Consider the following 15,598-nt stretch of genomic DNA (forward strand, 5'->3'; position numbering starts at 1 on the left):
GATCCTTTGCATCCCTCTTTTAAGGACCATTGTGATTACATTTAGGGCCCATCCAGATAATCCAGGATAATCGTCCCATCACAAGATTCTTAATCACATCTGCAGAGTCCTGGTGCCATATTAGGTAACATTCACAGGCTCCAGGGATTAGGGCATGGAGGTCTTTGGGAGCTCCTTGTTTAGGCAACCACATATTTCTACAGATTTTCAAACTCTTAGCTGAGCCTGCTGAGGGAATCTATTACCATTAGGGTCCAGCTTAGTAGCAAATGTCTGTAGCCCAGCAAGCAGCCGGCAGTGTGTACATTGAATGTGACTAACGGGAGCATAAAATATATGTAGAATTTAAAGACAGAATCATGATAGAACAAAGGACAGGAAGGAAGTAAACGGAGTTAGCATTTTCTGTGGTTCTTGCATTGCTGGGGAATGATAATTGTTCATTGCACATTAACATGGTAAGGACGCATGTTACTTTATTTTTAATTTTATTTTATTATGTTATGTTAGTCACCATACAATATATTATTACTTTTTGATGTAGTGATCCACGATTCATTGTTTTCATATAACACCCAGTGCTCCATGCAGTACGTGCCCTCCTTAATACCCATCACTGGGCTAACCCAACCCCCTACCCCCCTACCCCCTAAAACCATCAGTTTGTTTCCCAGAGTCCATAGTCTCTCATGGTTCATCTCTCCCTCCGATTTCTCCCCCTTCATTTCTCCCTTCCTTCTCCTAATGTCCTCCGTGCTATTCCTTACGTTCCACAAATAAGTGAAACCATGTGATAATTGACTTTCTCTGCTTGACTTATTTCACTTAGCATCATCTCCTCCAGTCCCATCCATGTTGATATAAAAGTTGGGTATTCATCCTTTCTGATGGCTGAGTAATATTCCATTGTATATATGGACCACATCTTCTTTATCCATTCATCTGTTGAAGGGCATCTCGGCTCTTCCCACAGTTTGGCTATTGTGGACATTGCTGCTATGAATATTGGGGTGCATATGGCCCTTCTTTTCACTACATCTGTGTCTTTGGGGTAAATACCCAGGAGTGCAATTGTTGGGCCATAGGGTAGCTCTATTTCTAATTTTCTGAGGCAAACTCCACACTGTTATCCAAAGTAGCTGTACCAACTTGCATTCCCACCAACAGTGTAAGAGGGGTCCCCTTTCTCCACAACCTCTCCAACATTTTTTGTTTCCTGCCCTGTCAATTTTTGCCATTCTAACTGGTGTAAGGTGGTATCTCAATGTGGTTTTGGTTTGAATTTCCTTGATGGCTAATGATGATGAACATTTTTTCATGTGTCTGTTGGCCATTTGTCTGTCTTCTTTGGAGAAGTGACTGTTCATGTCTTCTGCCCATTTTTTGACTTGATTATTTGTTTTTTGGGTTTGAGAAGTTCTTTATAGATCTTGGATATCAGCGCTTTATCTGTAACGTCATTTGCAAATATAGTCTCCCATTCTGTGGGTTGCCTCTTTGTTTTGTTGACTGTTTCCTTTGCTGTGCAGAAGTTTTTATCTTGATGAAGTCCCAAAAGTTCATTTTTGTTTTTGTTTCACTAGCCTTTGGAGATGTATCTTGAAAGAAGTTGCTGTGGGCGATGTCAAAGAGGTTATTGCCTATGTTTTCCTCTAGAATTTTGATGGATTCCTGTCTCACATTGAGGTCTTTCATCCATTTTGAGTTTATCTTTGTGTAGGGTGTTAGAGAATGGTCGAGTTTCATTCTTCAGCACATGGCTGTCCAATTTTCCCAGCACCATTTATTGAAAAGACTGTCTTTTTTCCAGTGCATATTTTTTCCTGCTTTGTCGAAGATTATTTGACCATAGAGTTGGTGGTCCATATATAGGCTCTCTATTCTCTTCCATTGGTCTATATGTCTGTTTTTGTGCCACTACCATGCTGTCTTGGTGATCACTGCTTTGTAATATAGCTTGAAATCGGGCAACGTGATGCACCCAGCTTTGTTTTTCTTTTTCAACATTTCCTTGGCGATTCGGGGTCTTTTCTGATTCCATACAAATTTTAGGATTGTTTGTTTCAGCACTTTGAAAAACGTCATTAGGATTTTGATCTGGATGGCATTGAAGGTATAGATTTTAACAGTGTTTATTCTTCCGATCCATGAGCATGGATTGTTTTTCCATCTTTTTGTGTCTTCTTCAATTTCTTTCATGAGTGTTCTGTAGTTCCTAGGGTATAGATCTTTTACCTCTTTGGTTAGATTTATTCCGAAGTATCTTATGGTTTTTGGTGCTATTATAAATGGAATCGTTTCTCTAATTTCTACAGTTGCATTTTTAGTGTGTAAGAAAGCAACTGATTTCTGTGCATTGATCTTGTATACTGCCAAATTACTGAATTGCTGTATGAGTTCTAGGAATTTGGGGGTGGACTCTTTCGGGGTTTCCACATAAAGTATCATGTCACCTGCGAAAAGAGAGAGTTTGACTTCTTCTTTGCCAATTTGAATACTTCTTATTTCTTTTTGTTGTCTGACTGCTGTTGCTAGGACTTCTAGTACTATGTTGAACAATAGTGGCAAGGGTGGACATCCTTGTCATACCATGATCTTAAGGGACATGCTCTCATCTTTTCCCCATTGAGGATGATATTTGCTGTGGGTTTTTCATAGATGGATTTTATGAACTTGAAGAATGTTCCCTCTGACCCTATACTCTGAAGAGTTCTAATCAGGAAAGGATGCCGTATTTTGTCAAATGCTTTTTCTGCATCAATTGAGAGGACCATATGATTCTTCCCTCTCCTCTTATTAATGTGTTCTATCACACTGATTTCTTTGTGAGTGTTGAACCACCCTTGCATCCCGGGGATAAATCCCACTTGGTCGTGGTGGATGAAACTTTTGATGTATTGTTGGATCCTATTAGCTAGGATTTTTGTTGAGGATTTTGGAATCCATATTCATCAGGGATATCAGTCTGAAATTCTCCTTTTTGATGGGGTCTTTGCCTGGTTTGGGGATTAAGGTAATGCTGGCCTCATAGAATGAGTCTGGAAGCTTTCCTTCTGTTTCTATTTTTCGAAACAGCTTCCGAAGAATAGGTATTATTTCTTCTTTGAATGTTTGGTAGAATTCCCCAAGGAATCCATCAGGCCCTGGACTCTTGTTTTTTGGGAGGTTTTTGATCACTGCTTCAATCTTGTTATTGGCTACTGGTTTATTCAGGTTGTCAGTTTCTTCCTGTTTCAGTCTTGGGAGTTTATAGGTTTCCAGGAAGACATCCATAATAAATACAATTCATAATAAAAATGAAGGCAAAACAGAAGAGAATAAAGAACATAGGAAGTGAAGGACAAATAAAAAATCAAATAGTAGATTAGATAGATTTAATCCTAAATACATCAACAATTATATTAAATACAAATAGACAATTCCACTTTACAGACAAAGATTAGCAGAGTGCTGCATTTCCCAAACTGTGGGCTGATGTGCCCTGGGAGCCTCCAGGATCTCACAGGAGGCCTATGGGTTATTTTAAATTTTTGGTGGAAATACCCATACTTGGTATCTCTCAAATACTGTGCTCCCCGTAGCTCCTGGCTACATTCGATTGCAAGAGATTCCTTTTATTTTTTTTTTCAGTAGGTTCCTCTTGAGGACAACAAATCTTTGCAAAACTGGGTTTTTAGCAGTGACTGTGATAAAGTCTCAAACGAAAATTACTGTAGAATAAGAAATGAGGTGGTGGTTTACAATTCAGTTCTAAGGTTTGAGAAGTTGAGCAGTGCTCCACATCCCATTGTTAAGAATTGTGGACAGGGTCACCTGGGTGGCTCAGTTGGTTAAGTGGCTGACTGCAGCTCAGGTCATGATTTCAGGGTCCTGGGATCAAGCTCTGCATTGGGCTCTGCACTCAGTGGGGAGTCTGCTTGAGATTCTCTCTCTTTCCCTCTGCCCCTCATCCCACTTATGCGCGCTCTCTCCCTCCCTCAAAACAAAGGAATAAAGCTGAACAATAAAATCAAAAGCTCATTTCTAAGATCATTACTAAGAGAAGCAATCATTTTAACATTGTTAAAGTGTTCTTTTTCTTTGATCACATCTGTGAAGCATACTGGAGAAAAAGAGGAAGGAGAATAGAAGTTTCTCCCTTAACTTGGATGTCACTGTGGTCTTGGCCTCCAGGTCAGTGCAAAGCCCCGGAACAGCTTCCATTTGCCAAGCTTACAATTCTGACCAACGAGTATGAGTTTCCCATTGGGACATCTTTGAAGTATGAGTGCCGCCCTGGTTACCACAGGAAAGTATTCTCTATTACCTGCCTATCCAACTCAGTCTGGTCAAACGCTGACGACGTCTGTCAACGTAAGTACCTCTGGACAGAGAACTCTTCTGTGTCAATCAAACATCCATAAGAGCTGATTCAATTGTTCAGATCTTGGAACTAAGACACCTATGACTTGTTAAGTTTGCCTCAAGTAGAGCACATGTGAGAGTGATTCTTTCTGTCACATCTTCCTACCCCTCTGTCTTGCTGGCACCTTCATTACAAGTCCATTTCATGAGAAATGACCATCACAAGGCACAATGCAGGGAAAATCTCTATTCAGTAGGGGTTTCCCATTGTCACCACTGAAACTAGGTCATATGGCTCGGAAGAGGGAAGAAAAATGTAGGTGGGAAGAGAATCCCAGACTTTGAGATCTTTGACTTACACTGGTTGAATGACAAAAGAATCACTTTGGTAATAAGTGAAGTCTACATTTATCTGGGAGACACAATACCAGGATCAGATAGATTTGGAGGGGTGGTCTTTTTTGAAAGGCGAGCTTAGTAAGTGGCTGACCCTGAGGCAGTCTTGTAAGTTTCTTCAAGGTGGCAAAATCTGTGGAACGACAAATGCTTTTCAGTAAGCTCCAGCTAGGTTGGGGCCTTATGTACTTACTGAGAGAAGTTCGGGGTGTTCTATACTCAGTCCCCAAAGTCTCCTTCTCTCCTATAGGTAAATCATGTGGAACTCCTCCAGAACCCTTAAATGGCAAAATGACTGTCAACAGAGACACCCGGTTTGGATCAACCGTTAATTATGCCTGTAATGAAGGGTGAGTTGGCAGCAGCATCACTTGGGATGACAGTTCCAGAATTGTGGCACCAATCCTTAAACAAGAGTCTTAGAAAATCTACCTGTCCATTCAAAACACAGCAATAAGATTTCTAAGTAGAGGTGATGGCTTGAATTCAGGTATTTAACTACATTTGAAATGACTACACAAATATTTGAAAAATAGGAAAAACCTGTATCTGTGCTAGAAACTTGGGGGTGTGGAGGAAGGATACCTATTGCACACCAAATTAATGCACCTAAAACCTAAAATAGGAAGGACCAGCTCTCTAAAGAAGCAAATGGAACAAACATTAGTGGATCTGCGCATATATTCTTACCCCAAGGCAACAAGAACTGGAGATGTTAGACTCAGAGTGAGAAAGAATGACTTGTTTAGGATGATGGAGCCAAGGTGGTGGAGAGGCAAATCTTGATTGTTATAGCCCCTCTCCAGAAATGCACACAGTGCAGAAATTTGCTGTGGGCATATTGTTGGCTTATCCTTAAGGGAGATAACCAATTCAGGAAAGAAGTAGGGAGACTGCTTTACCTTATACCTTAATTTTGCTTTGTTTTTATTCTTTATGGCTTAAAAGACATATAATATAAATAAGTGATCATTAAAAACAGGAATAGCAATAAAGTGAACTTCAGTGTATATGCTATCTACCTTAGGAAACACTGCTAGTACCTTAGAAGCCTCCTATGTGCCTTTCCCAGTTCCCATTCCTCCACCTCCAGAATCTCTCTGAAAATCACCATCCTGAATTCTGTGTCCTTCACTCCCTTGCATTTGTTTTCCATTTTCGCCCATAAATAGTCCTACTCAGTTTAGATTTAGCTTTACATATTCTGAGCTTTATATAAATGGCATGAGATTATATGCACTTCTCAGCAACTTGCTTTTCTATGGAACATTTTATTTCTGACAATTATTCATGTGGCTATGGTTAATTCATTTTTGCTTGGGATAGCATTTCCTTGAATGGATATACCACAATTTACTTTTTCTTGGTTGTTATATTTGGACTGTTTCTCATTTCTTTTACTGTGTTTTGTTTTGGCTATCATAAGCATTCTCAATATAAATACACATGTCTCCTAGTGCCCATGTGAAAAACTTTCTCTAGGACAGTGGTTTTCACACTAATTTTGCTATGATCCACAGCTAAGAAATATATTTTACAATATATATACACACTCCCACACATACACATCATACACACATTTATATAAATTAAAGTATCAAAAACTTCTCACCATTTCTAATTGACATTGTACTGCAGGTTCAAGCCAGGACAATTCATCATGAAAAAGAAACAAAAGGCATCCAAATTGGAAGGAAGAAGTAAAACAATCTCTGTTTGCAAATGATGTGTTTTTTATAGAAAATCCTAAGGAATGCACACACACACACACACACACACACACACACCATAAAACCCATTACAGCTAATAGAGAGTTCAGCAAGATTCAGGATACCAGATCAATATTCAAGATTAAATTGCATTTCTATACACTAACAATGAACACTCTGAGAATGAATTAAGAAAACAATTCCCCTTACAATAACATCAAAAAGAATACAATAACTTCAAAATAAACTGAACCAAAGAAATGTAAGATTATACACTGAAGATTATGAAACATTGTTGAAAACAAAGTCAAAGAGGATCTAAATAAATGGAAACACATCCCATATTCCGAGATTGGATGACTTAATATTGTTGACATTGCAACAATATTGAATATTATAGAATTATAGAATATTGATCTCACCAAAGTGATGTGCAGATTTAATACAATGCCTATAAAATTCTAGCATCTTTTGGCAGAAATCAACAAGCTGATCCTAAAATTCTTATGACAATGCAAGGCACCCATACAGTCAAAACAATCTTGAAAAAGAAGAATTCTCACTTTCAAACCTTACTCTAAACGTACAGCCATGAAGAGTGTGTGTTACTGGCGTAAGGACAGATGTATAGATCAATAGAATAGAATTGAAAATCCAGAAGTAAAGCCATACATTTATGATCAACTCTTTTTCAGCGAAGGGGGCCAGGACAATCCAATGGTGAAAGAACAGTCGTTTCAACAGTCTTTTTTGTGTACACTTAGAGTCCTATTATATATTTAATATAACTGCATTGCTTTTTTATTATTTACCCACTCTGTTTAAATCTTTTTACTTTGCTGTATCAATATGTGTTAGGTGAGTCTCTGATAAACAACTTCTAGTTAGATTTTCTTAATCCACTTTGATAATCTCTGTCTTAGAACTAAAGAGTTTAATCCATTTGCTTTTAATGTAACTACTAATATTTAAAATTAATGTCTACTGTCTTATTTTGTGTTTTCTATTTATACTATATTTATGTTTTCACACTTCCTTCACTTTGGTGTTGATTAGGTTTTATATTCTTTTTCCATTATTTCCTTCACTAGTTTAGAAATTAGGGTCTCTATTTCTATTAGTTTAGAAGTTACCCTGGAAATTTTAACTTGTATACTTTAAAAATTCTAAAGTTAATCACTACATTTATCTCCCTCCATGCAATACATGATGTAAGAAAATTTTAACAAATTTGAATTTCCAAATATATTCAATAGTACATTGAATTTCTGTAATCACATTTATTTATGAATTTATGTAATAAATATAGAAAGCTAGAAGTTAAGGGAAAAAATTAAAGGGCTAGCATTGTAGTCAAATGACTCAATCTTGACCTAAAAAATGAAGAAAACAAGTTCATATGTATCTTAATGGATTTAACCCAGTAGGATAATAATTTTTAAATATAATTTCCAAATGAACAGACAAGTATAGAAAAATTAATCTATTTAGGAGAAGGGCAGCTGCTGTCCTTGTTATATGTAATATCTCTTTACACAAAAGACTGTAAGATGGACTCTAAGCCCCAGTCACCCAAAGTATGGCTCACAGACCAGCAAGGTCAGCATCTCCTGGGTGCTTGTTAGAACTGCAGAATCTTCACACCTACTGAATCAGAATTGCATTTTCACATGATCCCCAGGTGATTTCGATGCACATAAAACTTTTGAGAAGTCCTGCCCTAAACTAGAACTAGGCTAATTTCTGTAAGGTAGAGTTTGGGTAATTTTGTTTTTCATTACTGGGAGTCTCTGTACCTCTCACTTTTGACTACAGTGTAAACGTATTAACTTTTGTAATCACAGTTCAAAGAGGTATTACTAGAACTTCCAAGATGGGCAGACTCACTTTTCCCTGAGTCTCTCTCTACATGTAACTAAATACCTTAGAAACTATTCAACATGCAAGCATAAAAGGACTTGGAAAGGTGGAAAGAAGATGGACTGGGGGTCCACAGAACTTAAAGAATGACACAGTAGTGAGGTCCCTGGATTTTCTTTTTATCTCTCAGACTGGGTGCTGGAAAGGAATGCAACCCCGAATAGGCAACAAGCAGCAGAGACAGAGGAAGAGAGAAGCCTATTCTCTGGCCATAGGACTGGGAATAGGGTAGCGCAGTGAGGATGTATTGGGAAGACACATTGATGGCTCTAGTGGCCCAATCTACCCACATGAACAGCATAAGCAGAAATCAGGGGTGGGGACTGGGAGTCTATCCTTCTCATGTCCACAGCCCTGGGAAGCAGCAGGTCCCAGTCCACCAACAGTTGTATCAATGGGAGGACCTGGACTTTAGTCTCAATGACAATTTTACCTCCTGCCCCATACTAGCCAGCAGCAGGGGGCCCTATTCTGCCTGCAGTGACAGTGTCAACAGAGCTCGGGTGGTGACACCTAGGCTTCAAGCCAGCAGTAAGAGGGCCCTTCCACTCACACCATGGATGCCAGAAGACCCAGTGTCCCAGCCCTCCACACAGCAGAAGAACACATTGCAGGCCCAACGTCTCTTGACCCTACACCCATGGCAGGGAGCCACCAACCCAGCAGCAGAAGGGAAACCATGTTCAGAGTTTCTGGATCCTCCATCCAGTAGGAGACAGCCTCCCACACCCATGTCTCCTGGTTCTATGCCCAGCAGCAAAATGCAGCCCAGATAGATGATTCCCATGCCTGGTGGCAACAACACAAATGAAGGGGGAACTCCACCCTCCCCAGATAGCCAGAGGAGGCCAGAGAGGTTACTCTCCATCGAAAGTCCCAACATCTCCCATTCCTCACTACTGACACCAGGCAGTTCAAGGAAGCACCTCCACTGTCTACAGGCAGCATTAGCAGGGATGCATTGGGAATTTAAGTGGAGCCATGAGAATGAAGCACCAGAATAGCACTGCAAGAGTGGAAAATTAAATGGTCATTGGAACCAAAGCCCACAAAAGTAGGCTAGAATCTACACACTAGCCTAAAGAGGGTGGTTACACGCTAAAACAGATTTAAATAAGATCAAGAGTGACAACATCATATCCGATAGATACAATAGATACAATAGAAAATCACGTCACATCAAGAACCAGGGAAATCACAACTCGACTGAGAAAAGATAATCCACTGATGCCAGTACCAAGAGGAAGGAGATGTTGGAACTCTCTAACGAAGATTTTAAAGCAGCCATCATAAAATAGCTTCAGTAAGTAATTACAATTTCCCTTGAAAAAAATCTTAGAGGCAACCAGAGAGAAAGGACATGCTGCTTATAGGGGAACACAATATGAATGGTGGTGGATTTATTATCTGAAAGTATGGAGACCAGAAGGAAGTGGCCCACCTAGTTCAAGTACTGAAAGAAAAGAACTTACTAACTGTGAGTTCTGTCTCTGTAAAATTAGTAATTGCATACCTGGAATAAATCCCAGTTGGTCATTGTGTATGATCCTTTTTATATACTGCTGGACTTGATTTCTATAGTTTATTGAAGATTTTTTTAGCATCTATAAAATATTAGCAAATCAAGCCCAACAATGCATTAAAAGAACTGCATCCAATGACCACAGTGGAAATTACTCCAGGTATGCAAGATGGATTCAACATTCAAAAATCAATCAACATGATCAACTCTATAAATAGGCTAAAGAAGACAATGTATATGCTCCTATCAATTGACTTAGAAAATGCAGTTGGCAAAATCCAATACCAACCAGTTCATGACACAAACTCATAGCAAGTTAGGAATAGAATTGAACAAGTCTGAAATCAAGGTGTCAGCAGGTTGGTTCCACTGGGAGCTCTGAGGAAGAATCCATTTCATGCTTTTCTCCTCGCTTCTGGTGGTTGCCAGCTGTCCTTGGCATCCCTTGGCTATAAACGCATCACTCCCATCTCTGCCTCTGTTCTCACATGGCTTTGCCTCTGTATTTGTTAACATTGTCTTCCCTCTGTCTGTCTCCTTGTCCAAATTTCCTTCTTCTTCTGAGGACACCAGTCATTGGATTAGGACCCGGGCTAATCTGGCAGGACCTCACCTTAACTCTGTTATATCTGCCAAGACCTTATTTCCAAAAGAAGTCAGATTCTAAGGTTTCAGGACAGAAATTTGGAGGCACACTATTGAACCCGATATGTACATGAACAGACATTTCACTGAAGAGAATATATCGATGGAAAGTAAGTACATGAAAAGATATTCAGCTTCATTAGTCATTAGGAAAATGCACATTAAAACAACAATAGAACAATAGTACACACATATCTGAGTTGCTAAAGTACAGCCTAGTGAAAACATCAAATGCTAGCATAGATGTAGAGGAACTGGATCACTCATTCATTGCTGATAGGAACAAAAAATGGTAAACCCACTCTGGAAAACAGAAATGAGCTATCAAGCCATGGAAAGACATGGAGGAAACGTAAAAACATTTTACTAAATGAAAGAATCCAATCTGAAAAGGCTAAATACTATATGATTCCAGGAAGGTGGCATTCTGGAAAAGAAAATACATATTAAAAAGATTGGTAGTTGCCGGAGGTTGGGAGGAAGGAGAGAGGAATAGGCAGAGCTCAGAGATGTTGAGGGCAGTGAAACTACTCTGTGTGATAGATACCGTAAGGGTGGATACATGTCCTTATATATTTGTCCAAACCCATAGAGTGTACAACACCAAGAGTGAACCTTAATGTAAACCATGGACTATAGGTGATAATGATGTGTCAGTGTAGGTTCATCAGTTGCAACCAACTCTACCACTCTGGTGGGGGGTGTCGATAATGTGGGAAGGTATGCATGTCTAGGGAAAGGGAGTAATGTGGTAAATCCCTGTTATCTTCTGGCCAATATTACTGTGAACCTAAAACTGCTCTTAAAAATAGCCTGTATAAAAAATTGAATAGATGTAAGTACACTTACCTACACACACAATTTAGTACAAACAAAACTGAGGAAGTTGGAATAAAATTGGTGACTCATACCTATGTCGATATCCTGGTTTTAATATTCTACAGTAGGTTTACGAGACGTTATGAATGGGGAATGAAGTGAGAATTTCTGCCTTTAACATTTTAAATATGAAATCTGTGTTCGACTTTTTCCTTCTGCTTGGATTTCCTTTGGTTCTAGTTTGATGAATTGTAAACACTTTAGGTTTAAACAAAAACGTAGCTTAAAGTAATAAAGAGGAGAGAGCCCATTCAGCTTAGAAGCCATGAAGAAAAAAATTGAAGCCCAAATAAAGACATACAATTTGGGAAAGAGATAGTACGATGACAAAAGGAAATTGTCCTTCTGAATTCTCCAAGACTGCAAACTCTTGTAAGTAGCAATTTAAGTAGGAAAATGAAAAGGGAAAATAACATTCATTCTTCTTCCCCTCTAGATACCGACTTATTGGTAAGACCTCGATTGCATGCATCATCTCAGACAATACTGTCGTCTGGGATAACAATCCACCTATTTGTGAGAGTGAGTTGAAATATCCTTTCCTATTACCTTTACCAATAGAGTCTAAGTTTTCCCCTAAAGTTCTACAGACCTTAATTGAATTCCTTTTGTGCATTCTATCCCTCAATACCTATGGGGTTTCTGGCAACTGTTTCCTTAGGTTTTTCCTTATCTTGTGCCTTTTCTGAATCTGGAGACTTAAATGCATAAAAGCCTTCAAACTTTAGTTTTCCTTCGATTAATTCAGAATGATGTTGATTGTGCCACCCCCAGTATAACAATCATTCTGCTTGGCAAATCAGTCAAGATTTTTTTAAGGTGATACTCTCAAAGGTTGGTGAAGCTGTTAATGAATCAACACTTGTACATACTTAGAGTTCCACAAAACCTCTTGGAAGACACCATGTACCATAAGCCTGAAAATGGGCATGTATATGTTGACCCACTTCTTGCAACTTATACTTGGGAAATAAACACAGATTTTTACTAGGAGTTCACTATAAACTTTTCATTGCTTCATTCTTTATAGTAGCAACAATGTTAAAGTAACCTAAATGTTTCCAACTATGGTTTGGAAAGTACCAGAAAGAAAGAGTCATGTTAAAAATGACTACAGAGAATTCCCTAAGAAACAAAAACAGAGCCATGCAGAATTAGAAGAAATACATCCAGGGGCACCTGGGTGGCTCAGTCTGTTAAGTGTCTGACTCTTGATCTCAGTTCAGATCTTGATCTCAAGGTTGTGAGTTTGAGCGCCATGTTGGGCTCCATGTGGGGCGAGGAGCCTACTTAAAAAAGAAGAGGAGGAGGTGGAGGGGAAGGAGGAGGCGAGGGAGGAGGAGGAGAGGAAGAAAAAAAGGACAAGGAGAAGAAGAAGAGGAAGAAGAGGAGGAAGGAAAGGAAATGCACCCATACAGTGGAATGTTATTCAGCTAAAAAAGACAAAAAAAAAAAAAAAAAACCATGATGTCATAGAGATGCAATTAATGACATATAAAGATGTTAATTATATACTTTTATGTGAAAAAATTAGATGACAAAACAGTACTCTGGCTGGATCTCTTTAAAGATAAGACACCTATACCTACTCCTATATTTTCATCTTTCTAATTTTGTAACCCCTCCTCTATCTAATCTTCAGTGAACGGCTTCAAGCCTCTTTGGGGAAGGTGGGAGGAAACTTGGTACGCATTTTGTCTGTGTAGCAGCCCGCTTTCTCAAGAAGATCCCAGCTCCTATTTATTTGAGCTGCCCTGGATCTATATCCATAGGCCCTCAAGTCTGGGAATTGGTTGATGAATAATCATAACTTTGCTGTTATGATATCATTTATTTAAAAAAACCATTTAAGAAAAACCATTTCTTGTATATCCCAGTGTAATCGTATAACACCCATAAATCAGGTGACAGTATATGTGGGTCTCATTTCAGAGGCATTCTGTTCCACTGGTGATTTATCACACTGTCTTCATTACCGTAGCATTATATTAAGAGTTGATATCCGGTGGTATAGCCTCTAACCGTGCACTTCTTCCAAGATTTACTTGGTGATTCTTGGCCCTTCACATTTCCAGATAAAATTGAGAATCAGCCTGTCAGTCTCCACACAAACAATCCTACTCAAATTTGGATTGGCTTTCTATTGAGTCAGTAGGTCCATTTGTGGGCCATTACCATATTTCCATTTTTGAGTTTTAAATTCATGAACATGATATATTTCCCCATTTTTGAAATCTTCTTTAATTTCTCTCAATACTATTTGCCAATTTACATTATAGAAAATAATGTAAACATGGAAATGTAATATTGGAGAATGTAACATTTCCTAATTGTTTCTTAAATATGCAATCCTTTCACCTTGGATCCAGTGATCTTGCAAAATTTCCTCATAAAAGCAATAGTTTATCCGTATATTCTTTTGGATATGCTGCATAATCATGTCATTGATAAATAATTATCCTATGTTTTAATCCTTTTTTTTCTTGTATCTTTCATTTATTTCTCTTGCTTGACTGCATTGGCTAGAACCTCCAGTATGATGTTGGATGGAAGCGATGATAATGAGGTTTTTTAGAAGTTTTTATTTATTTATTTGAGAGAAAGAGAGAGAGAACACAAGCAGGGGGAGTGGCAGAGGGAGAGGGAGAAGCAGGCTCTCTCCTGAGCAGGGAGCCTGATGTGGGGCTCGATCCCAGGACCCTGGGATCATGACCTGAGCTGAATGAAGGCAGACGCTTAACCGACTGAGCCTCCCAGGCGCCCTTGATAATGAGTTTTTAATAGTCAATACAAAGCGTGCTGTTTACTGAAGGTTTTTTGGGAGATATTCTTTATCTGATTAAGGGAATTCCCTTTTATACTTAACTTGCTAAAAGATTTATCATGAATGTGTATTCTGATTTATCACTGTGGATCTACTGAGATGATCATATCCTGTTTCTCCTTCACTGTGTTAATTTTTGTACTTTTATATGTATCTCAAAAGACACTATTGTTGTTTTTATAAAAATAGTATTTATTTATACTTATCCACATGTTAACTATTTCCGTTATACGTCCTCCATAATTGCAGTTCTATCGGTTCTTTATAACACTATTTTCCTTCAATCTAAAAAAATGATCCTTTAGCATTTTTGTATTGTAGGTCCTCTGGCGATAGATTCTTTAAACATTTTTCTAAGTAATGGCTTCTTTAAAAGTTATCATCTCTTTTTCTGGCTGCTTTTCCCAAATTGATTGCTCTTGGATTTTTTACAATAATACTATGATGTGCCTGGGTAAAGTTTGTTTGTTTGTTTGTTTGTTTGTTTGTTTGTTTTTGTATTTGTACTGCTCGAGTTTGTGTGGTTTCTTGACTCCGTGGTTCAACGATGTCTTTCATCGGTTTTGGAAAATTTTCAGTCATTACTTCAAATGTTCATGCTCGGATTTCTCCCTCTGCTCATTGTGGGAATTCACTTACACACGGGGGAGGCCTGGTCCTTCTATCCTGTAAGTCTATTGCTCTTTTTGCTGTATTTCTGATTCTTTTGTCTCTCTGTGTTTTATTCTGGATGTTTCCTTCTGTCTTAGCTCCAATTCATTGATTTTTATTAAACTGTGTCTGACCTGCTGTTAATTCTATCAGGTTCTTAATTTCAGTAACTGTGCTTTACAATGATAAGAACTTGTATTTGGTTCCTTTCAAAATTTGCCCTGTTGTTTTTAATTGTTTCTAGTTCTCACCAAAAATTTAGTTTTTGTATATTTTGTCCTTGAAGAGAGAAACATAACTCCCTCTCCCACTCCCCCTGCTTGTGTTTCCTCTCTCGCTTGTGTCTCTCTCTGTCAAATAAATAAGTGAAATCTTTAAAAAAAATCAATTTTACATCTATGAGCAAAAACTCCAATATCTGGGGCCCTGAGGGTTCAGTTTCTATTGTCAGTGATTCTGCTGGCTCTTCTTCATGTGATTTTATCTCTTTTGAGTACCGTGTGATCCTTCGTTGTATGTGTGGAATTTTATTGGAAAACCTTTCTGCAGAAATGAATTCAAGGTCTTAGATGACAAACCTTCTTCAGAAAGGATTCTTGTTGTTATTTCTTCAGAAACTTGGGGACACGCGCAATGTGGGACCACTTTCATTCAGTTTCAGACACTGTTATTTTTCCGGGCCACCTACAGTACTTGCAGAACAACTG

At 38.5% G+C, this 15,598-nt stretch overlaps 1 protein-coding gene across 1 annotated transcript in view; it reads left to right on the top strand.

The window, feature by feature from the left end:
- Window positions 1-15,598, top strand: part of LOC148162788 (complement component receptor 1-like protein) — a 75,091-nt gene that overhangs the window by 5,184 nt on the left and 54,309 nt on the right. Inside the window, 3 exon segments of the mRNA XM_088016965.1 lie at window positions 4,174-4,353; window positions 4,991-5,090; window positions 11,853-11,938. Of these exon segments, the coding sequence (XP_087873091.1) occupies window positions 4,174-4,353; window positions 4,991-5,090; window positions 11,853-11,938 (366 nt within the window).

This window comes from Eumetopias jubatus, unplaced genomic scaffold (assembly GCF_037043125.1).
Source record: "Eumetopias jubatus isolate StellerSeaLion01/CBP00866 unplaced genomic scaffold, mEumJub1_p1.0 scaffold_12, whole genome shotgun sequence".
NCBI classification, from domain to species: Eukaryota; Metazoa; Chordata; class Mammalia; order Carnivora; family Otariidae; genus Eumetopias; species Eumetopias jubatus.